Raw genomic sequence first — 25,052 nt, forward strand, 5'->3', positions numbered from 1 at the left:
ACAGACTTGCCACCATTATCAGTCCAGAGGAATGAAACTCTACCCCCAGACTAATTTTTCCCATCATCGCGAGATCCAAGTCTTGAAACTGACAAAAGCATCTAACTTGCGAGCCAGACAACATACCCAAACTTTGTGAGTGAAATCATCCACAAGAAGAAGAAAATATCGAGCCCCGCCAAGAGACTCAACCTCCATAGGTCTTGCAAGATCTGCATGTATAAGCTCCATTCTTCGGGTTGCTCGATGAGTGGCCTCCTCTAGAAATGCATCTCAATGATGCTTGCCCATCATGTAGGATGAGCAGATGTGAGAGAGACCTGAGCTGAGGTGTTCCACTGACAACCTGCTTAGAATGGAACTTTTGTAAGACAACCTGCTTAGAATGTTAAAATCATATATATGTGCGTCTATGTGTGAGAGATTGGTCAAGAAAGCTCGAAGTCTATATCTAATATCCTTTGATAGACAAGGAGTGATGTGTCAACACATGTCACACTCTAGCATTTCAACCTATCTAAGAATTTCAAAATTAGCACTCACAACATAAACATTGTCTAGACATACCCAAATACACCATAATTGGAAATTGACAATTAAAGTAGATAGTAGAAACAAATGATAAATCAAAATCAAATGACAATGTCACATCTGTCTGAGGTCATGAGCGCAAACAATCTATACAAAGCGATCGCCGAACATAATAAATAGAAAAAAGAACACGAGGAAAGAAACCAAAACCTTGGACCGAAGCGAGAATGCCACATAGAAGTATCTGCCTCAGAAACCAAAGCCATCAAGGGGGAGAAAAGCTAATGAATATGGGAATCAGTGCGAGGGATTTGGGAAGAAAAATTGGTGATCTTGTAGAGACCCCCATCAAGGAATCCATTGGCAACAGCCGAGAGAGTCTTCTTGTCAATTACTTTGATGACCTCCCTTCTGAGAAGCTTTGTATACTGAAAACAAATTTTTGGAAATCCGTGGTACATGTAGAACATCATGTAAGGTGATAGAAGAATCCAAAGAAACATTACCAACACCGGTGACAAGAAGCAAAGAGTTGTCGCCAATACGAACTAAAGAAGAGAGTCCAGTAGTCCTCCAAGACATGGGCCTGATTGGTCATGTAGGCAGAGGCACCACTATCACCAACCCATTCCACCAGTTTAGGTGTGTCACTAACCTCTTCACGAGAAGTCATATCTACAATCAAGAGGAATGAATCCTGTGAAGAAGTGGATGAATCTGTGAGACTGCCATGCCATGTAGGCAAATTTAGCAGATCCCTCCTCTAAAACTTTGCCTTTATCTTTGGTGTTGTCCTTGTCACATGCTTTAGAAGCATCCTGGGCTTTATACTTGGCTTTGGCTGCTAGAGAATCATCACGAAGAGCAAAGCAGCGAGCCTCAGTATGACCTGACTTGCCACAGTAATCAATTTCATTGCTTTTGTCCTTGGATTCCTTAGAATCCTATTTACCCTTGCCTTTGTTGTTGTTGTTGTTGTTGTTGTTGTTGTTGTTCCCTTTTTCGCCCTTGTCTTTGCCCTTGTCAGAGGCAACAAAGGCAAACTCCGACTTGCCTTTTCTACGAAGCATGCACTTGTCATGGAGATAACTCACGACTTCCTCAAAACAAGGGAGAGGATCACGGAAATAAATATTATCCCTGAAAGAGTCAAAGAAAGCAAGCAACTTACCAAGAAGTTTATGGATGGGATTGTTGATGGTGCTCCCGTACTCCTCAAGCTACAGATTGATACGGGTGAACTCTCCAATCTTCTCAATCAAGTTATCTAACTCGTTGATTGTAAGCTTCTGCAGATCTGACTCCAATTTGGCAATCTTCACTGTCGAAACTCTACCATAACTCCTCTGGATCTCTGTCCACATCTGATGAGCATTACTCCGGGTAGAGACAAACTGTGCCTGTATAGATGGAGTCATGCAATGGATGATGATAAGATGAGCCCGAGCATCCAATATGCTTCTCAAAGCAAGGTCCACCAAGCGAGAGGTGGAGATAGCCATCCACACACCGGCTCCTTCCAGCAACAACAGAGTGTAGAAAGACCAAGTATGATAGTTGGTTGCTGTAAACTTCCTGGAGTCACTGACTTGGGGAGGATTATAGGATGGTATGTGGGTAGAGGTGGAAGCAAGACCTAGATGAGAGAAACTCAGAGAGGAAAGATTGAGAATAGGAACCACCTGTGGAGCGAAGGGAGCAAGAGATCCAGGTTGTGATGGTGTGCTAGAGAATCAACATGAGAATGAGCAACAGTAGAGAAACCTCGTGAAGCCATGTCCTCTGCCAAGAATCCTTCTCTGAAGAAAGGGGCTGAAAAAATCAGCAAGTCCTCCTCTTAGGCTGTGCACAACAAGAAGAAAGGGAGGGAGGCTGGGAAATTGAAAGAAGAGAAAGAAGGAAGATCTCTCCAAGATGTGGATCCCTATCCTCAGTACCTAGAGGAGGGCTTCAGCAATCCAATCAGCATAAAAATCAGCAATCTTTACTGAAAATTCAGAAATACAACAGTCCCATGCGTCAGATGAAGAAAACGCAGCAATCTTGAGGAAGCCTCTACTCCCGGAAGAAAACGCAGCACCTTCTACGCTGAAATCTGCAGAAAACGCAGCAAACTGTCGAAGCCTTTGCTCCAAAACAGAAAACGCAGCTCTCTTCTGCTTACAGGTCAGCGTTTTGCTCTGATACCATGAAAGAAAGTGAAGCAAATAGAAAACACAGATGTAGGCCCATGTACTGCCACCGCAGCCAGGTGCCGACGCCACCGCTGAGTACTGCTGCTGCCACCGGGTATAGGATCCGCCGTCGGGTACAGTACTGCTGCCGTCGAGTACAAGTGCCGCCGCCGTAGACTGCCGCCGACGCCGGGTACCGTTGCCGCCGACACCGCCAGGTGCTAATGTTGGGCGCTGACAGGTGCAGATGCACATAGCCTACAGCAGGACGCAGCTGCACATGGGCAGCCAGGTAGGTGATTAGGTGGTTGAGCATGGGCTACTACCAAGTAAAAAGCGACCAAGTAACTACATCTATGGGCAACCAGCAATGGGCTACAGCCAGGCAGGCGTCAAGCAGGAATTTCTCTGCAGATAGTTGGGCAGCCAGACGAGTGTCAGATGGGAGGCTCTGGATTCATGTGAACAGGTTATAGTTTCCTCGAGGTTACATGCAAGCTGTGACTATAGGAAGGACATGTGGTTTGGTACAACCCTACTGCTATTTGGGAAAGGGTTGTGGGATCCATGATAGAGATGGAGAAGACCTTTTCAAGCAGGGAGGTGTTGTACAAATGTGCCTTCTCTATGGAAGGCTTTGCTGTAATAGCGAGAGATCTTATTTGGAAAGTCCTGGGTGAAAAGCTACAAGGGATCCTATTGGTAAAGGATTCGACAAGTTGTACTTTGTACTCATATCTGATCAAGTAAAGAAATACCGCAAGGGACGCCACTGCGTTTTGGGGCCAATCAGTGTACTTGTACTATTTGCAGGAGCATTCTAGCTCCCCTGCTTGTTTTCCTTTTCCAAGTTCTCATGGGTGATGAAGTGTTTTTGTGTGCGAGTGTTTGTTCCACTGCCTGTCAAGTTTTTTTGAAGGCCTGTTACACTGTCACCCTTGGAAAGAGAGTTATATCCCACAAAGACAAGCTTTTGGGACTTTGAGTCGAGCTTCCTCCTCTGCCTCTTTGGGATGTCAACATATGCATCACTCCCAAACACACGAAAATGGGAGACATCTGGTTTCTTGCCAAAATACGCCTCAAAGGGAGTCATGTTCGGTGCTGAAGTCGTCGGAGAACGGTTGAGGATATGGAAGATCATGATGCTCTAGCATCGTCCTCGCCATCTCCACCACAGTCTTGTTCTTTTGCTCAACTACTCCATTCTCAGAAGGCGAACCTATATTGGCCAGCTCCCGCTTGATGCCATGTTCCGCACAAAACCGCACAAATGCATTGGAAGAAAACTCTCCTCCTTTGTCAGCCCTAAGAGTCTTTATCTACAAGCCAGACTCTTTCTCCACCATCACATGCCACTCCTTGAACCAAGCAAAAGCTTGGTCCTTCTGTGAAAGAAAATAAACCCATGTGAATCTACTACAATCATCAACAAGCAGCATAAAGTACAAAGAACCTCCCAACGATGTTGTCTGCATAGGCCCACACAAGTCAGTGTGTACCAACTCCAAAGGTTTTGAAGCCCACCTAGTGTTGGGGTAAAGGCGTTATGCCCACCCTTATAGTGTGTACAAGCCCATAAGTTATAGTACATAGTACACTTAGTACTTTTAATGTACTAAGTGCACTATGTGTACTAGTGCAATATACATGTGTTATGAGTTGACTTATCCCCACAACTCTCTCTCTCTCTCTCTCTCCCTTGTGCTTCTCTGTGTATGTCTCCCACACAAGTGAAACCCTAACTGTTTCTCCCCATCAATTGGTATCAGAGCTGGTTATTTTTTCTAGGGTTTTGTCGCTGCAGAGAACAGGCGTGTGCTGCTGTACGGATCTGCGTGCTGCATCAGAATTTGTCTCTGGTCGCCTTTGTGCAGTGCTGGTTACTGGTCGACTGTGTGACCAGTCGCAGGCAGGTGGGTTGAGAGAGCAACAGCAGATGTGCCATAGCCCAAGCCAGAGGTACCATTGCGGGTACCATAGTTGTCCTCAGTTCTCCCAGGCGAAGGTGGAGAAGATAGCGTAGAGCTATCAGGCGAAGACGGCTACAAGCGTTTGACGGCGTAAAACAATCAGGCGAAACGTAAGCGAAGGCAACTGGGCGTTAGTCGTCGGCTGGTACACGCAGGCGTGAGCGTTGGGCGAAGACGCTGGCTATTGCAGTCGGCTTCAATCATCACGCAACCGTGACATCGTGAACAGCGCCTGGCCATTAGCGAAGGGGGCGCCCGTCAACAGCACATTCACGGGCAGCGCACCTGCTTCACTGCCACAACTGGGCTGCCATGCAGCCAGCACAGCCAGAGCAACAGCGCCCACAGCAGCAGCAGCAGCACTAGGCGCAGCCAGCGCCTGCAAAGCAACGTGCCTACAGCCGCCAGGTGTTGAGCGTGGAGGGCTGGTCGTGGGAGTCAGCCAGGTGCAGCCACCCTGCCCAGCAGTTGGTCTCTCTCAACAAAGCAGCACACGAATTCTGCAGCACGCCTGAAGAGCCCTCCAATAGCATCAATCTTTCTGCAGCAGCACCAAATTCATCAACCCGCCTGCAAATCAGAGTAAATCAAAAAATTACAAGGTATTCTGCTTCAATTTTTTTTTGGGATTTGCAATTGAGCAAGTACAGTAATCAATTGAGCAGGTACAGGTGCCCAATTGCTCAATTTTTGAGCAAAATTGGCAAAATTGGGTGACATTGGTCACAATCAGGATCAATTTGCAGGAAATTGGATGTCAAAATTTGGGGCTTTTGATGTAATTGTGCAATTAAGCACTCATACATGCTGTATGATGTAAAAAATCGCACATTTGGGCAAAATTGCAGCAAATTGCAGTGCAAATCAAGGGGCTTTTGTACCGATTTGGTTGATTTGCATGCAGGCAATCGCATTTGATGCTGTGGATAATGTGCTGATGCCTTACAAGCACTCAATGTGCCTGTAAATCAAGGGGCTTTCATGTATTTGATGTGTATGTGGCCAGGGGGAAGCATCGTGAACACTCTGGATGCCTTCATGTGCGTCAATGTACCATGTATGATCAGAAATTGATCTCAAATCAAGGGACTTTTCAAGTTTGTATGCTTGTTGAGCTTGGCAAAGCAGCAGGCAAGACATTTATGCCTTGAATCCTCAAAAATCAGCTTGCAGTCAAGGGGCTTTTGCCCAATTTCTGTTCGGGACTGTTGTATGCAGTGTACGAGACTGTAAAAGTCTGATTTTCACTCATTTAGACAGCCAGGAGAGCATTTATTGCTATTGTACCTGCTGGTACAGATTTGGCACAGCTTTGTGCATGTTTTGGCATGGCTGTACACTGTTTTGAGTGACCAAAAGGTTCAATTTCAGCTGCTGTACTTGCCGGGACAGGTTTGGTACATCATTGGTGAGCACTTGGTACTGCTGTACAGTACTTTGGAAGGGCAAAAGAGCACATTTAAGGTGCTGTCCAAAATCTGCAGCAACCAGATTTTGGTGTTTTCATCACATAAAGTGGGAGAAAAGTTGCATTCTTGCTTCCGCAGTGGGAGATAAACTTTGGGAGAAAAACTGTGAGCACTTTGTGTGCTTTTGGTGCAGTGTTTGCACATTTGCAGGGAGTCAGGCATTAAAGGTTGCATATTGCTATGGCAACCACAGGTGAGAGCTCTTCATTGCTTCACATCAAGAAGCTTGAAGGCTCGCATAATTATGATATTTGGCAAACCCAGTGCTACAATGTGTTGCTCCAGAAAAAGCAGCACAAGCCTATCAAAGAAAGGGGTGTAATGCCCGCTTCTCTTACTGCTAAAGAGTGGGAAGATATGGATGAGCTGGCAAGATCTACTATCATGTTGTCTGTGTCAGACTCATTACTTTTCAGCATTCGTGAAGAGAAGACAGCTTGGGGAATGTGGCAGAGATTGCAGGACTTGTATGCCCAACAAAGTGCCTCAAGCAAAGTGTATTGGTTGAAGAAACTCATAGGTCTTCAGATGAAGGAAGGGGCATCTATGACAGCCCATCTCAATGAGTTTAATGGTATTGTCAGCCAGGTCATCAATCAAAAGTTGGCAATGGACGATGAGTTCAAAGCCACTTTTCTGTTATGCACTTTGCCAGAGAGTTGGGACACATTTAGGACAGCCACTAGCAATTCGCATGCTATGCTGTCATATGCAGATGTTGAGGGTGCTCTTCTTCAAGAAGAGATGAACAGGAAGAACAACTCTGTTGGAAAGTCCAATGCAATGAATGCACGTGGGAGATCCCAGCAAAGGGGGAAAAGCCAAGAAAGGGGAAGGAGCAAGTCTCGCTCCAAAAAGGATTTGGAATGCCATTATTGTGGCAAGAAGGGACACATTAAAAAGCAATGCTACAAATGGAAAAATGATCAAAAAGAAAAGGGAAAAGGCAAAGACAAAGACAAGGATGAAGCCAAAGATGTAAAGCCGAAGGGCAAAAGTGGAGTCAAAATTGAAGAAATCAATGTGTCACATGCAGGTGGCAGTGAGGATGAGGTCCTCTTTACGTCTTCACTTGATGCCCATTCACTTCTTACAGGTGGTCATGGTATGCACTCATGGATCATTGATTCAGGTGCCTCCTTTCATGTCACAGGTTGCAGAGACTTGTTTGTCAGGTACACTGCTGGCAATGAAGGAGTGGTTTATTTGGGTGATAACCATGCATGCAAGATTCTTGGCAGAGGTGATGTGAGGCTTGTATTTTCAGATGGCTCACAGCTTATGCTCCATGATGTCAGGCATGTGCCTGAGATCAAGAAGAATCTGCTTTCTACTGGACAGCTTGATGATGCTGATTTTGTTACCACATTTGGTAGTGGAAAGTGGAAAATTAGTAAGGGCTCACTGGTTGTTGCCAGAGGCTCTAAGGTGGACACTCTTTATTTCATGCATGCAGGTGTTTGTCACCATGCTAATGTAAATGCAACCGAGCTGCCGGAAATTTCTATGTGGCATAGCCGGTTGGGACACGTGAGTGTCAAGGGAATGGAGCAATTGTCTCGTTTGGGTTACTTGCCTTCTCTAAAGTTTTCAAGTTTTCAATTTTGTGAGCATTGTATATATGGTAGGCAACTACAGTGCCCCCACAAGAAAGCTCTTGGACAGAAAGATGCTCAATTAGAGCTTGTGCATACAGATGTATGTGAGATGCCTCAGCTTTCTTTGGGAGGGGCAAAATATTTTGTGTCTTTCATTGATGATGCCACACGCAAGGTGTGGGTTTATCCTCTTCGTTTGAAGAGTGATACATTCTCAGTGTTTGAGAAGTTTGTTGCTCTTGTTGAGAATCAAACTGGTAAAACACTGAAAGCTTTGCGTTCCGACAATGGTGGAGAGTATATGTCCAAACAGTTTCAGGACTTTTGTGATGCTAAAGGCATCAAGAGGGAGCTCTCTACTCCTTATGATCCTCCACAAAACGGAACAGCAGAGAGGATGAACAGGACCATACAGGAGAAGGTCCGTTCTATGTTGTCACATGCTGCATTACCTCATGGTTTTTGGGCTGAAGCTGTTATGACAGCCGTTCACCTTATAAATAGGTCACCTAACACGAGGCTTGGTGGGAAAGTGCCAGAAGAAGTATGGACAGGGAAGCCTCCGTCATACAAGCACTTGAGAGTGTTTGGTTGCGTTGCGTACGTGCACATACGCAGGGAAATGCGCACCAAACTTGATCCTAAGTCTCATAAATGCATATTCCTAGGATATGGTGATAGAGGTGAAATGGGGTATAGACTTTGGGATCCCATGAATAGAAAGATCATACGTAGCAATGATGTCATTTTTTATGAAACATGCATGTATAAGGAGCCTGCAAGGCAACAGGAGCCTGGCAGAGTCGTCTTTGATGATGATGGACATCATGGACAACAACAAAGGGCTGTAAATCAGCCATTACAGCAGGAAAACCAGCCCTTAAATGGTGCTGAAAATGGTCCAAATGGACAGCCAGAGATGGCAGAAGATATCCCTATGGATATACCACAGTTGGAGGAGATACCGGGCATGATTTTTCAGCCTTATGGCATGGAACAGGAGCCACCAATGGGTGATATGCAGGCTGGACAGCAACCTGCAAATGATGGTCATTGGGTACGGAGGTCCACTAGACCCTCCAGAGCCCCTGACAGGTTTGTTCCAGAGGTTGACTACTTGATGCTTACTGACTGTGGGGAGCCCTCATGTTATAAGGAGGCTTTACAGAGGGCAGACAAAGCTCTTTGGGAGCGTGCCATGAAGTCAGAGATGGATTCTCTGCATAAAAATGGAACTTGGAAGTTGGTGCATTTGCCTGCAGGCAAGAAGGTTTTGCCTTGCAAGTGGGTATACAGGCTCAAAGTTGCACCTGATGCAAAGCCAAGATACAAAGCCAGGTTAGTGGCTAAGGGCTTCAAGCAGGAATATGGTGTGGACTTTGAAGAGATCTTCTCTCCAGTGGTCAAAATGACCACACTTAGAGCTGTGTTAGCTTTGGTTGCGCATGATGATCTGGACTTGATTCAGATGGATGTGAAGACTGCTTTTCTTCACGGTGATCTCCATGAGGAGATATATATGCAGCAGCCAGAAGGTTATGCAGTAAATGGAAAGGAGAAGCTTGTATGCAAGCTGAAAAAGAGTCTTTATGGGCTCAAACAGGCACCAAGAGAATGGTATCATAAATTTGATACATTCATGAAATCACAGAAATTCAGGAGAAGTGACATAGATCACTGCTTGTACACCAAGAAAGCTTTGGATGGCAGTCTATTGATCCTCATCTTGTATGTTGATGATATGTTGATTGCCGGGAAATCTCGTAAAGAGATGGATGCCTTGAAGAAGAGGCTGCATGAGACCTTTGATATGAAGGATCTGGGTGATGCAAATCACATCTTGGGTATGCGGATACTTCGGGACAGAAATCAGCATGTGTTGTATTTGTCTCAGAAGGAATATATTGGCAAAGTTTTGCAGAGGTTCAATATGGACGGGGGGAAGAAGGCTAGTACTCCTTTGCCTCCATATGTGAAACTCAGTGCTATGGACAGCCCACAGTCAGATAGAGACAGGGCTGATATGGCCAAGATTCCGTATGCTTCAGCTTGTGGCAGTCTCATGTATGCCATGGTTGCTACTAGGCCGGACATTGCATTTGCAGTGGGAGTGGTTTCTAGATACATGGCCAACCCTGGCAAGAAGCATTGGGAAGCAGTGAAAGGTGTCATGAGATACCTGAAGGACACACAGGATTTGTGCATTTGCTTTGGCAAACAGGATGCATTAGTGCATGGTTACACGGATTCGGATTATGCCGGTCATCCAGATAACCGGAAGTCTACTACCGGTTATGTGTTTACATTCACAGGAGGTGCTGTGTCATGGATATCCAGGATGCAGAAGTGCACAGCCTTATCTACTACAGAGGCCGAGTATATTGCAGCCACAGAGGCTTGCAAGGAGGCATTATGGCTATCTCGGTTAGTGGTTGATTTGGGTTATACAGGGGATATACCATTGTTGCATTGTGACAGTCAGAGTGCCATCCAGTTGGCAAAGAATCCTGTCTTTCATGCAAAGACGAAGCATGTGGATGTGAAGTATCACTTCATCAAAGAGGTGATAGAGAACAAGCAAATTCAGCTTGTTAAAATTCACACGGATCACAACCCGGCTGATCTGTTGACAAAGAGTTTGCCTCCGGAGCGGTTTGCTCATTGCAGACACTTGATGGGCATTGGATGAGGCCAGTTTCAGCCTTGATATGGCCTTGTATATTATCATGTACATGCTGATTTTTTCTTTTCCTTTACTTTAGGGCACTTTGCCTTTAAGTGGGAGGTTGTTGGAGTAAAGGCGTTATGCCCACCCTTATAGTGTGTACAAGCCCATAAGTTATAGTACATAGTACACTTAGTACTTTTAATGTACTAAGTGCACTATGTGTACTAGTGCAATATACATGTGTGATAGGGGAGTCACACACTCATGCCTTATGAGTTGACTTATCCCCACAACTCTCTCTCTCTCTCTCTCTCTCCCTTGTGCTTCTCTGTGTATGTCTCCCACACAAGTGAAACCCTAACTGTTTCTCCCCATCACCTAGAAGCCTGCTTTGGAAAAGATTCCTTGTGCTACTTACCACTAATGAAAGAACTACAGCATCCTTGCCTGCTGCCAACATCTAGCAAGCCAACCACCATTTGGTCTCGAAAAGCTCGCCGCAATGCATCCACATTTAAGTGGCCAAACCCAAAGTGCCACAAATCACCAATCTGAGAACCTGTCAAAGAGGAGAGTGCAGAGAGTTTGTATATATCATTCTCCACGCCGCCTTCCCGAACAACCTGGCCAGTCTCGCGGTCTTGTAGAGCAACAGAATGCTCCTCAAACTCCACCTGGAAGCCAGTCTTACACACCTTATGCACTGACAACGGATGAAAACCAAGTGCGAAGACGTAAGGAACACAAGGAATGCTTCCTCTCTCTGCCATCGGGAATGATCTCCATCCGGCCCTCACTGTGAATCGGTATGGTGGAATTATCGCCAATGAAAATGCGACCTGACTGCCGTTTTAGATCCTAAAAGAAGTCACGGGAAAGAATCATGTGCCTGGAAGCACCACTATCAAGAATCCATTCCCAAGTATCCTTGGCGGTGAAGCCAACTGCCTCCTCGCTCGAAGAAGATGAAGCATCGATGTCCAACATCTTCAAGTGCACAAAGACTGGAGTCTTTGCAGCTGAAGTTGAAGAATCAACACTCTTCCCAGTCCGCTTGGGACACTTTCTCCAATGATGGCCTTTCTTGCCACAATCATTACAGGTCCTCTCGGCCTTCAGTTTCTCTCAGTCTGAATCGGGCTTCGAGAAGACTTCTTTGATGAAGACTTCCCTTTACCCTTGTTGTTACGGCCTTTCAACCGTTGGCCAATCGAGGCCTCAGAACCTCCGCCTTGTGGAGGGTTCGTGAATCGCTCTTCTTGGTCCAAGACCATGGACACAAGCTTCTCCCATGTGATGGTGCTCAGCCTGCCACCCACTGGTGATCAAAGAGGAGTAAAAGGCTGAGTACTGAGAGGGTAAATGTGACAACAACGTTATGGCCATATCCTCTGTCGATATCTCTTTCCCTGCCTGGAGAACTTCTTGCTGAAGAGCCTGCAGCTTGTTGATGTGCTCCCGCATCGTAGACGACTTTGCAAGATTCATCACCTGCATCTGAACTTCCGAGGAGATTCTCTTTATAGGTGTTACCCTGTTCTAAAGAGAAGCCAAATGCTACCAAATCCCTCTAGCCAACGTCATATGCTTTATGTGATTGATCACCTGTGGTGTGCAATTGAGGAAGATGAAAGAACGGACTCGAGCGTTAACACGATCCCATAACTACGCATGTGCCTCCAGTTCCTTCTGAATAGAGGATAACTCCCCATCTTCCTAATAGAATGTGGAGCGGAAGAAGGGAAAGTGGAAACACAAGAGGGGGAGAGAGAGAGAGAGAGAGAGAGATGGAGAGGAAACACAGGTGAGAACCTGCTCTCAATATCATCATCAAAAGGAATACATGTCCTGAGCAAGAGGGGAGAACCTCGTAAGTGAGAGACTTCAACTAGGCAAGTAGTGCAAGCAGTAAAATATGAGGGAGGCATGCCGACTATATATACCTCTACATGAAGGCAACCGACTAGTGATAAATACCTCCACGACTAGGGAAAATCCCACGACCATAAAATGGGGAATAAATATGGGTAAAATATGAGTGAGGGTGACCATCCCCTGTGACTAACATGGTCAGCCCTAGAGGCTAAAATAGGACACCAAATAGGAAGCCAGCAAGTGTATGTCTGTATCCAGCCTAGAGAAGGTATGAAAAACCTCATAACCAACCAAGATCAGATCCTGTATATAACCAATCCTGGGAGAAGCAAGGTGCTCCTCACTGGAACCCTCAAAAGAAAGAGTCAATCTGCTCCAACTCTGTACTAAGAGTAGCCAAATGCTATATAAAAGCATCCTCTGAAAAGGTCGGCATCGCAAGATTTAAAGACTCTGTAGAAAATATGGGGTCCATCTGCTCAAACTCCATAACATAAGTTGCCCAATGCTGTACATAAGTACACACCACTGAGGTGGGCATCGCAAGATGAAAGGACTCCACATCCTCCTCTGAAAAATGATATCGTCGAACTGGTACAAGCCTAACCTGATTCTGATCCAAATCCAAAAAACTCTGGAAGCACCACGGTGCCCCAGGCACGGTTAGCAACCACAAATCCAAAGCATCCCACCGGGTCCAAAAAACCATCCTCCAAAACAACAAGCCATCAAAACTGGCAGGGAGAGGGGCATCCTCAGAAGCATCACAAAGAGAGGCAGAGATAGACTCCTCACAATGAGGAAGGGAAGCAGAAATATAAACTGCAGTGGCAACAAAGTCCTCAAAAGCACGACGGATAGCAGAAGACTGTTCCAGAAGTAGAACCAGATCCCAAGAATCAGCACCAGATAAAAGATCCATGTGAAAGGATCACACCGCAAAAGGACAAAACACCCTCCTTGTTCTGCAAATACTGCAAAGAACACAAGCTCGGACAAAATAAACTCTGCTCATGATCTCTGAAAAGATCACTACTCTCCTCCAAATAACTGTAAACTCCTGTCAAAGAAGAATGTCTCCACAGATACAACACAGCTTCCGAAACTGATCCTCAAGTGAAGTAGCTAGAGATAGGCCCCCTCTGAGTTACTATCCAGCAAAAAACACCACTCCACCGCCAACAGAAGGCAAGGAACATGGAGAAACCGGGAAACTGTGTAAGCCAAGAACAAAACATAGGTATGGATGCTCCAAAATCAGCAAAACGCTGATTGAAATCTGAAATTCAGAATCCTCCTCAAGTACCAAACTGCCTCCAAAGCCACAATCCAATCAAGAAACCCCCTCTGCAAGTGATCTGTGTCCACTGGAGAAGAAAACGCAACCAAACAAGGGCTACAAACTTGAAAATTCAGGCCAACCAGTGTCCACACCTCCTATTGAGGAAAAACGCTGAAGAGAAGGTACCTTCGGGTCCAACAGATGAAGCCCAATTGAAGGTAGAGCTACCAGCAAGATCGGTTCAGAAAAAACGCAGCAACCATGGCTGCAAATCTGAAAACGCAGAGGTATAAGGGGCTGAATATGGAAACGCTGAAGAGATAGGTACACCCAAGCCTCAGATCAGCAAATCAGCATCAGAAACCTGTAGAAGAAAAAAACAGCAAACATGCTCCTGCTGGCCTGTACAAAACAGGCGACCAGCACTAGGGGGGGGGGGTAGGAATGTCGAGAACTGTTGAAAACTGCTGTAGACAGCCACCTGAAGAAAAACGCAGCAACCTATGTGCTGCTGCCCTTGCTGAAAACGCAAATCATCATCAAAAGGAATACATGTCCCGAGCAAGAGGAGAGAACCTCGTAAGTGAGGGACTGCAACTAGGCAAGCAGTGCAAGCAGTAAAATATGAGGGAGGCATGCCGGCTATATATACCTCTACATGAAGGCAGCCGACTAGTGATAAATACCTCCACGACTGGGGAAAATCCCACGACCATAAAATGGGGAATAAATAAGGGTAAAATATGAGTGAGGGGTGACCAGCCCCTCTGACTAACATGGTCAGCCCTAGAGGCTAAAATAGGACACCAAATAGGAAGCCAGCAAGTAGGGGATGATGTCTAACACTTCCAACTCCGGTCGTGGAACCCCAACAACAATGAAATCAACCAAGTCATAGGACTCCAAAACAAATTCCATCATTACCTTCCATATGCCGTAGTTGTTCCCATCCAACTGTCAGTCCACCAAGAACGTGGGGAGTGTCAGGACCTTCACGTGCTTCTTAACCATCTCAAGCAAATCTACCATCTCAAGGGTTTACAAGGTCTTGTGAAGGGAGGGTCGGTGGGAAAAAAGAAGAAGTGGCTGCAAATAGAATGCAAGGTGGCTATCCAACGATGATGGCCGCCTTCTACCCGATCTCCAAGTCCCGTACAGCCCAAACAATCTCCAATCAGCACCTCAATCAGCAAACCCTCGACATCCCACTGTCTCCAAGCTTCAAGCCACCTGGGGCTCTGATACCATGTCAAAATGCACAGCATAAATGAAGACAACTACTATAGAGAGCCGCAGATGAAAGAGAGAGAGAAGCTAGTGTAACTCTGCTATATACACCAATAAAATCCCGGAATAATACATGGAAGAGTGTGGGGGCAAGGAGCCATTTTATATGGCCCCTGGCTGCTGGTCGACCAACCCACAGTCAACCAATAGCAGCCCACGACCAACATATGTACAGTCTACCAGCAAAAAGGCAATCGGCTAGCACAAAAATACAGTCATGCATCACTTGATCAGTTGAGGAGCACAAACACAGTCGGCCAGGCATCTAGGGGCAACCGACAACCCACACAGCTCTAGAAAAATAGGAAAAAATTCCTTGAGTGAGGAAAAATGGAAAGAGACCAAATACGGGCGAGCACACTGTCACCAATTGGCCGACCATTTGGTCCATCTCCAGATTTGTGTCTCGTTCACTTGAGGCTAGGCCGGTGTCTCATGTGAAGAGGCCAGTGTTTTTGCATAACATGGACGGGAGCCAGACTGGTGCCACCTGTGTATGACGTGGACTGTGTTCTATCCATGGAATTGTCACGCCATGGAAGAGCCAGTATTTGTGCCGTGTCTTGCCTATGGGACTGTCACTCCATAGGGAGGCTCGTGCCTGGATCTGTGTCTTATCTATGGGATTGTCACTCCATAGGAAGACCGGGATTTATGTTTTCTGTCGTGCCATCATTGTGCTCGACAAATGTTTAGTACTGAACGGGAGATATGTCCATGATACTGTTTGCACATGCATTCATGTTTTGCATGTTTGGAACTGTGTTCACATGACTTGCATTTTTGTGTTTGCCTGTTTGACGTGCCACTTACTGAGCGGGGACGCCTGCCAGTGAGTCGTGAAGTTTGCTCTGTCTTCTGACGAGTTTTGTTGCGTGTGAGCAGGTGGTAAGTGTATTGCACTTGTTTACTTTATAGCATTCTTTTTAACCTTTGTTTTTATAAGGTGGCAAGTTCACATTCATTAAAGAGTGGGCACCCACGTTTTAATCATGAAGGGTAAAGGGAACCCTTTATGTGTGGGGTGGGTGTATGGCCACCTACCCACCCCCCACCTTGGAACTGGCCGCCTCCATGCAAGCTAGGGGGGCCGGCCATCTCTTGGACGTGTTCTCTCTCCAACACCTACAAAGGAGCGACCACCTCACCAGCTTGGGGACGACTGGCAGGCGATCATCTCTTCTCCGCTTGCCCTCAGGTTGCTGCGCTCTCCACAGCAAGCGTCTGCGCTCCTCCCCTCCACAGCAGGCGACTGCGCTCCCCTCCACAGCAGGCTGCGTGGGGCTACATTTCCCTCCTCCACCACAGGCGGCTGTACAGGTGGTTGCGCTCCTCTCCACAGGCGGTTGCTCTCTCTCTACACAAGCGGCTGCCCACTCTGCAAGCGGCTACGGCCAGGCTTCTTCTGCCCTCCTCAGGCGGCTGCGTTTCCCTCTACAGGCGGCTACGCCCCCAGACCTCCACAGGTGGCTGCGCCCAGCCTCCTCTCCATTCAACAGGCGGCTACGCTCAGATCTCTAGGCGGCTGCACTTAGACGCCTCGGGTATTTGTCTTCCACTAGCGAGCTACAAGTAAGTGGATTGAGATTAAAGTAAAGGATTTTGAAGTAAATCTGATAAGGGATACTCTCTAGCCCTAACACCCGTTCGGTGCCGGGTAGTCCAAGCTTCTGGAGAACCACGGTCCATGGGTGCCAAGATCGGTAGAGCCAGGCGTTAGTACGGGAGCGCTTGTTTGTGCGTGGTCTTAGAACACCAGTGGGGCGCTCTCCGCGGATTCCAGTGAAGGCACAGACCGTAGAGACTTGACTACCCAAGTGGGTTGCTCTCCTTCTAGCGTCTACTTCAAGTCACTTGTTTGGTAACTGTATTCATCTCAATTGTACATGGGCATCATCTGGTTCTTTGAACCCATGGAGCATTGTATCTTTTAAATACTCCCAATAGTTTGAGGGGGAGGTCGGCCCGTTCCGGCCCCAATGCTGGTGTCCATTGATCAACATTTCATTTCATTTCAATTTTCAGTTGTTATTAAGTTGTCCATTCAAATTGTGATATTTAAGTTGTGCTATTACGTGTGTGGGTGTCCAACGGAGTCGATTCCCATTGGACGGGATCGGTTTCACAAACCCACAACAAAGGCCCTGACATAGTGTACAGACAGGAGATGACTGCTAACAGATTCTTCTACTAAACCCTAACCCTAACTAGTAGCCTAGCATGGCACATGCATTTGACCGTTGGACCTGATGTGTGGCATACGGCATTATCATTTAGCCACCATCACTATGCACACTAAATAGTGATCGATTTAGCCACCATCACTATGCACACTCGATTTGGGTGTTCCACAAGGTTCCTCTTAGAAAAAACTCCAATGATCCATGCAAATAAGTTAATGACCCCTAAAATGTGAACCCTGAACCCTGTGAAGTGCATGTGGATAGCCCCTATGACCAAATAACCAAATAACCAAACTGAGGCTAACAACCTTAGAACTTGTGTGTATTACAGGCATAGTTACCGCGGAACGGGAACGTTCCGGGAACGTCGGATGCTAGAACGGGAGCGGGAACGGGAACGGGAGCGGATCGGGAACGGGAGCGGAACGCCACGTCATATGACATATCAGCATATGGCACAAAAAAATGTAACTTTTTGTATACGGATAGCCATATGCTTCATAATATTTGCTCCCCCAAGACATGAACATACATTTTTGCAAGCAAAACTTTAAAAAAAAAAATCCCAGAACGTCGCTTCGCCCGGAACGGCGTTCCGGCGTTCCAAGAAGGCGGAACGACGTTCCGTGGTAACTATGATTACAGGTAAATCCCATGCCAGCACAGCAAAAGCAGCTAGCAATTGCACCAGTTACTCATATTCTGAGGCAACAGCTGACAGAACTCCAATTTGTGGCACTGTCAGCTGGTAGCAACATCTAGGATTACATATTATTTCGATAAGACTTCACCACATTGGTAACCACCCAAAGACATCATCCCAAGACAGCACCAGCATCGACCTCAATAGAGGTTTATCCAGGCAACGACTAGCATTGCTCACAGTAAAGAAAGGTTTGACAACTTCTCATGCAGGTATAATTATAGCAGGATCTTCATAGGTTACCCCCAGTCATGTTCCACCATCAAACAGTCGTCAACCTTGTTTGCACCCTTTGCATACATCACCACCTTGCTACCAATCTGAGACTCAGAAGAAAGACAGTCGGTAGTCTTTGTACATTCAGCGAAAATGCAAGGCATCTCTATGTCAGCCTTCCTTCTTTATCTAGAGATGAGATAGATCTCTACTACAGCCTCCTAACCCCCTAGTAACCATCTGGTCTAACCAATTCACACAAAATATAAGGTCAAATTTTGACTTAACACATCTCTCATCCAAACCAACAATGTCTCGCAAGACACTCAAAACCTATTTATAGCGTGCACCATCTTTGCTTGGAAAAGACCTTTGAGCCATGATACTCACATCAACACAATCAATCTCGATCTTAGATAGAAGACTTGAACACAACTAGATCACAGCTTGGATAATCCAGACCCTTTGTCGGACGCAAGTTGAAAATGCGCAAAACTGTTGCAGCTGTGTTAAGGAAAAAAACAGCATGGAGCAAGCAGAGGAGGCCTTAAGGGTGAAATCCCATAATGTTAGGGCCCTTTAGCTAGCCAACAAGTAAGAGGAGTGGGAATCTTCTCCTAAAAATAGGTCCCCAATCACCATCATCCTCCAATCCAGCATAAATGCAGCCCTCAGGAGCGGCCTTCAGAATCCAGATTTGGCTCAAAGAGCAGAAAATCAGATTACCATTCCATCGGTGGGCATTTTCATAAAAACACATGTTGAAGTTGACAGTAGGAGCAAAAAGTTGCTCAGATTCCCTTCTGTCTATGCACAGAGAACACAAAGAGGAGGTTCGATTTTTCAGCCAAGTTTTGCCTTGTACCTTTCATTCTCATATCAGTAATGCAAATACCAAGGAGGGCCCTGTGGAAGTGGATGAGTGTTCAGTTGCAACTTGCATGCTATCTGAACAATTCGGCACCTAATTTAATTGTGTTAAAATAGATCACTTCCTCATAACTATCTGGCATTAGTATTGAAGGACAGCTAATCCCAGTTGATCCAGATCCAAGATGAAATCCATATTGTCAAATGACGAAAAGTGTAAGTAGGTCCCATTGTCATTATCATCAAAAGGAAAAACATGGAGTCCAGCTGTAGCATCATCCCCCTCCAAGTGAAATTCATTCCCAACTTTCTGTACTCTCTGTAAGAAATGATCCCTGTTTCTCATGCGTCATCTATTTGGAGCACACCAAAACTGAATTCCAAATTTGTGAGCCATTAATTTGAAACCTTACTCACCTCATTAGCACCCACAAGTGTGTGACCTTTGTATGATTAGCATAGACTTGTCATTACATCCTTAGTCATGTCAAACACCCAAGACTAGATGTAGCATATGTGTAGAAAAATATTGACCATGTGGCAATTTCAAAGAGTACCTCAACACCCTTGCAGCTAATCAAGATGTATAATCTGAATGGATTATGACCAATTCCTGTCCCAATTCCAACCAAGTCTTGAGCCTTTTGAACCATCTAAACTACCCACATTTTGTTTGCAAGACTACATTGTAGGCCTACATTTTTTTGCAGGTGTCCAGAGTCCCAAAATGGAGTAAGCAATGCTTTGCTTCTTTCAATCACCCATGCAGCCCCGGTCCACCTTATTTTGACAGGCGTGAAATGTGAGGTATTACCAAAAAGATTTGCATTGTTTATTGCTGTAGCTCATCATCGTTCAACAAAATACTTCATTCATCCACATACAGTGCCACGCAGAAGAACAAGATTCATCCTGATGCATTTCCATACAAAACATCGCATACCATAGCTAAGCTTCACATAAGATCAAATACAATACTTCATTTCATCCTCATGCATTGGCACACTAAAATCACATGCATTGCCATACATAAGCTGAAAACCCACGACATGGCACATACCACCATTGTGAGCATTGGATCATTAGGCTGGAAACTGTTAGGCCCTTCCTCCCATAGATAGTCACCTCTTTGCACAGTAGTGATGTTGCCACCGACCCTATCTCTTGCTTCAGTAACGAGAACATTGCTCACATCAGAGGCGTGCTTAGTGGCGAGGGCTTGTGCAGTGCACAAGCCAGAAATACCAGCACCAACAATCACACAGTCATAGAGCTCCTTTTTCTGGGTCTTCTCTGCAGTTGAGGGGGGAGGAGCGGCGGCTTGTTTATCAAAAACCTGGACACAGTGAGCCTTGTGGTGTTTATCTGTGCCAGAAGAAGGGTTTCTGTGGGCAGGGTTAGGGTTTCTGCGGCCCAAGTTAGGGTTTCTCTCGCCCCAAGCAGGAAACCTGAGCGCGGAGATGTTGTGCGGCGGGCTGAGGATGGAGTAGGGTGAAAGAGAAGCCTGGAAAGCTGGGAGAGAGAGAGGGGAAGAAGACGAGGAGGCTAAGAGGGTAGCGCCCACGTCCATGGTAGATGGACTTTCAAAGTGGGCAGTGGGGTAAGATGAAGAAGGGGGCAGATGACGAGATGGGCTGTAACAGTATTCTGCGAACTCGACAGCCTGCAGCTATCACTACTAAGACTTCATCTGTTTGCAAAGCGGGCTTCATCATGCACACCAAGCTTTCAAAGCTCGTTGTGGCATTCAAATTTCGATCTTGTTACTTTGCCCTCCTCTCTACTCTACGAGGTGAAATGCATTTGTGGATAGAAATCTGATCGTTCATCGAGATTCTAACAGTTATAGATAAGCATTCTACCCTATATGGCCCTACCTACAGGCATCTCCCCTTTACATTGTTTCCACACCTTTACACTACGGCCCTCCCTGAGGGCACCTTCGCTTTAGACTATGTCCACACCTTTGAGCCCTCTTTTTTATCCTACCTAACACAGGATATATTGGAGCAAGCGGGTTTAGCGCTCGTCACATAAATTTTGTCAAATGTCTCACGATCGAAGGCATTACGATGGTTGAATATTTTAACTTAATATTCGTTTCAAACAAATCCCTCGTATTTATTCCATGAATGCACTGTTGATCATTCTCTAGTTCCTATTTTTTGGTTTGAATTTGCTATCTCTACCATCTCACACATGATGAAATGACTCTCGTAGAGTTAATGATCACATGCTTCTAAAATATGTACACTGTCCAGTCTAGCGAGCGAGAACTTTAGACGAACAAAGAACCTATACCTTTACAACCTTTTGGTTCACGTTCAATGAAAGCTCGTGCACCATAACCTGATCGCTAGTAAATGTATTATCCTATCTTAGTTAGCACACCACACTCGAATCGATCCATTACAACAACACTCATGGCCCCACCTAGTGCCATGCCAACCAAAAGACCCCTATCTCCTGAGTCTAGTTTCTCCATATGTGTTAACCACTTCGTTGGTTAACATGGTTTCACTCACACATCCTATTGTAAGGCACTTTGCCATCTTACCTGCATGTAACAAAGCCCATTCCTCATAAGACGGCGCTAGAATCTATGCAGCGGCCTGAGCATAATGCCAAATAGGGAAGTCACAAACTTCATGTGTATATTTATTACTTAAGACTAGTAGTACTAATGCCAATGGACCTTTTTTTAGTTTTGTATGACCTAGTGTGAAAGTTATATATAAGTCATCTTTAACATTAAGCAATACACATTCATTCCCTTGTATTATAATACTTGTGTGCTTTCCCTCTTCTTCTCTACTCTCTTACTTGCTTCTTTCCTCGTGGATCTATGTAAAGCTTGACGGTTTGCTTGCTTAGATAGGATTGAGTGTAGGTTTCTCCTTGCTTGAGCTTCTTCTCTACTGCCTCTAGTTGGGTTGCTTCATTATTACTTGTGGCATCTTAGTGGGGTGAGGTTTTTGTTGTGATGGTGAAGATAGTCAAAAAGAGGCAAATGGTCCATTGGAGATCGCAAGGTGATGAGGTTTTTGTTGTGATGGTGAAGATAGTCAAAGAAGACGCAAATGATGCAAATGATCCAATGGACACTACAAGGAGTTGTTTTCTTTAAAGATCTTTGGAGGTTCCTGATCCAAATGGATCATACCATGGGCCATGCTTTCACCCACCATGGCCCCCTTATCCAGAGATGTACCTAAATGGCTATTGAAGACAAGGTTTAGTGTGCATGTACTAGCTATTATGAGTACCCATGTGTGCAAGACGTGCTCGTGAAGTGTAAAGCCCTTAGTGATATTTATAGGTATCGTACATGGGGCAGTGGGGACTGAAAGTGCACACTCATGTGTGTTCTCCTCCATATAAAAGCTCTAACTCCCTACTTTCTTTGACTTGTATTTCTGCTTTCTTCAACATTGTTTCACTTTGGTTGAGAGAATATTACAAGGTTTATTCATTCATGAGAACACATGTGTGTTCTCCTCCGTATAAAAGCTCTAACTCCCTACTTTCTTTGACTTGTATTTCTACTTTCTTCAACATTGTTTCACTTTGGTTGAGAGAAGATTACAGGGTCTAGTCATGAGAAGGTTGGTGTGTTTGAAGGGGTTGGTTTGTTAATGGTGCAATTGGGTTGTTAAAAAGAATGGTAGTTGTGTGTGCACCCTTCAAGGGAATCCAAACGATGGTGGGTTGTACCATGGACTAGGCTTTTTCCCACCATGGTCTCCTTGTCCATAAAATGTACTTGGATAGATATCGATAATGAGGGTATGGTATATGCACTCTTCATAAAGTCAAGCAAGCAACCATGTTGACATATTGATTAAGGGGAACCTATGAGCTTCTTCATTGAAACGTGTGTTTGGTTGAGAGGTTGTTGACATCTATCGTGTCCTTGTGTACCTTATGTAGGGGTTATGTCCTTAATTTTAGGTCAATGCTCGTGTTTGTGAAGTGCTATGCTCAATTGAGAAATGAGAAATGTGTTTGGTTGAGAGGCTATTGGCATCTATGATGTCCTTGTGTTCCTTGTGCAAGGGTTATGTCCTTAATTTAAGGTCAATGCTCATGTGTTTGTGATTTGCTCAACTAAGAATATGCTCAACTGAAAAATGGGATGACTCAAGCATAAACAAGGACTCTATAAATGGACAAAAAGAGAAGAGTAGCAATGTGTACCGATGGAAAAGGAAATTTGCCTTAGTTTGTGCACATCGGTAAAAAAATTTGCTATGTTGAGTGCTAATGGAACCATTTGCCCCATTTTTGCCACTATGGCCCCATTTTTGTTGCAATAGCTGCTATATCACTACTTGGTTAAGGTCCTTGTTGCAATAGCTGCTATATCACTACTTGGTTAAGGTCCTTGTTGCTAGCCAAAGTCGTTAAAGTGCACCATTGAGCTACTCCCATCCACCACCTGCCACCTATAAGTGTACCATGCTTGCCACTGTCTACACTACCCCATGCCTCAATTTGTGCCTACAAGTGTACCGTGCTCATTGCTATCTATTGTCTACCGCCCTATGCTTTAGTTTGTATCTACTCGCTTGTACCTGTACTTGTGACTACATGGTGTAGACCTCCTTACCTATGTGGGTAGCTCACCCATGAGCCCTAACTGTGGGCTTGGGTGCCTGTTGGGCTATGCCTAACCCTAGCTGTGAGCCCATTGGCTCACATGGCCACATGACCCTAGCTAGGTGGCTACGTGGCAATGCATCCCCATCATTGCCCAAGCTCATGCCTCTTTTTTTGAAATTGATTAATTCATTAATTAGACATGAATCCAATCCTTGTGATCGTTAGGCTCTAGAGGAGGCTCATAGCATGGGTTCTCATCCTTACTATCCAATAGCTTGTTGCAAGATATTCGCAAATGGAGCAATTTAAACAGTTGTGTTAGTCTCATTGGTGAGAATGCCTTGACTTATGGGATAAGTCTTCCCTATTTTCAAGTGTATCTTCAAGGACTGGTTACCCTTATGTAAATGTGATTGGCTTCCCAATCGTGAACCCACTTTGCTTCTCTCATGTCTCTCTTGTGTAAGGCCTTCCTAGTCGTGAACCAGCCTCACATCTTGCTTGTAAGGCCTTCCAATGATTATGGTGTGTGACCCTCTTCTCTATAAATCCATCACTATAAATGAGTGGTGGAAGCTTAGCCCAAATGTCTTGGATTTTACATCTTAAAGGGTGCCCAATGGTTTTGTTGTGTTTCCATTGGCAAGCTTAACCATGAGGCTTGTGCCTACAAGTGGTGGGCTTCCCTACGCCTATTAATAATCTTTGGTGATCATGCTGACACACTAGTATGCGAGGTTTGGTTATATTGGTTTCAAGGCAAGAGGCTTTGGAAATGTCTCTTTTTTAGGCCTTTTGAGAAAGGTTAAAGATCCAAGGTCCTTGGAAGGATCTAAGGTTTCCTTACTAGTTCTATGATTGGTTATACTGTCTAGGATATGCTTAGGTGGGGTCAGTGGTCCACTTGCTCAAGGATAGGCTCTAGTTGAGCATGCACCTTCCTCATAAGCTCTTGGGATTGTTTCATCCACTCCTTCAACCTAGGGTTGGGGTACTCTTTCAGTTTCTTGGGAAGGTTTGCATAGTCAATGGGCTTCTTTTCTCTGTGAATAGCTAGTTTGAGTGGGAGATAATTTGTTGTTTTTGCAAGAGCGACAGCTTTGAAGCTCTCATCCAAACCACTTTTCAATAGATGTTAGCGGATATCCAACACAAAAATATTAACATATTAATTAAATAATTTATAAATTAATAGATAGATAATTAATAGCCCTTATGTATGAGTGCGCAGATCACCAGTTGGCTAAGCAGTTTCGGGAATAGAAGAAGTTGGTTTTCAATGTGATCATGATAAACCTTCTTAGTAGCCAGAACATGAGGTTGTTTGACAATAGGCTGCACATCCTTTCTAAAAAAGGTGAACTATCATTTCTATGGTATTCTAATTAGGTGGAAACTCTAAATTATGAGGTAATAAAAGTATAGCACAATGTTGAATGAATGTGCAATATGTGTTTATTTCCCACTCTAAAACTAACTGCGTTAGAAAGTGAATCTGCCCATCTCTTGTAACAACTTTCTATATTTCCTGACCATCCCAATTTTTTTCATGTTCTTCTTTCCTTTTATTCATATGAATTTTATATGGATTTAAATTTAGTGATGACTGTAGCATGGATCT

At 45.1% G+C, this 25,052-nt stretch overlaps 1 protein-coding gene across 1 annotated transcript in view; it reads right to left on the minus strand.

The window, feature by feature from the left end:
- Positions 1-20,668, minus strand: part of LOC147611420 (Flavin containing amine oxidoreductase family) — a 67,140-nt gene extending 46,472 nt beyond the window's left edge. Inside the window, exon 1 of the mRNA XM_086784517.1 lies at positions 19,890-20,668. Coding sequence (XP_086640643.1) covers positions 19,890-20,399 — 510 coding nt within the window. The 5' untranslated portion in view covers positions 20,400-20,668. The remainder of the gene's footprint in view (positions 1-19,889) is intronic.
- Between the last annotated feature and the right edge of the window lie 4,384 nt (positions 20,669-25,052).

This window comes from Cibotium barometz, chromosome 47, assembly GCF_041138505.1.
Source record: "Cibotium barometz isolate CiBa-2024 chromosome 47, ASM4113850v1, whole genome shotgun sequence".
Lineage (NCBI taxonomy): Eukaryota > Viridiplantae > Streptophyta > Polypodiopsida > Cyatheales > Cibotiaceae > Cibotium > Cibotium barometz.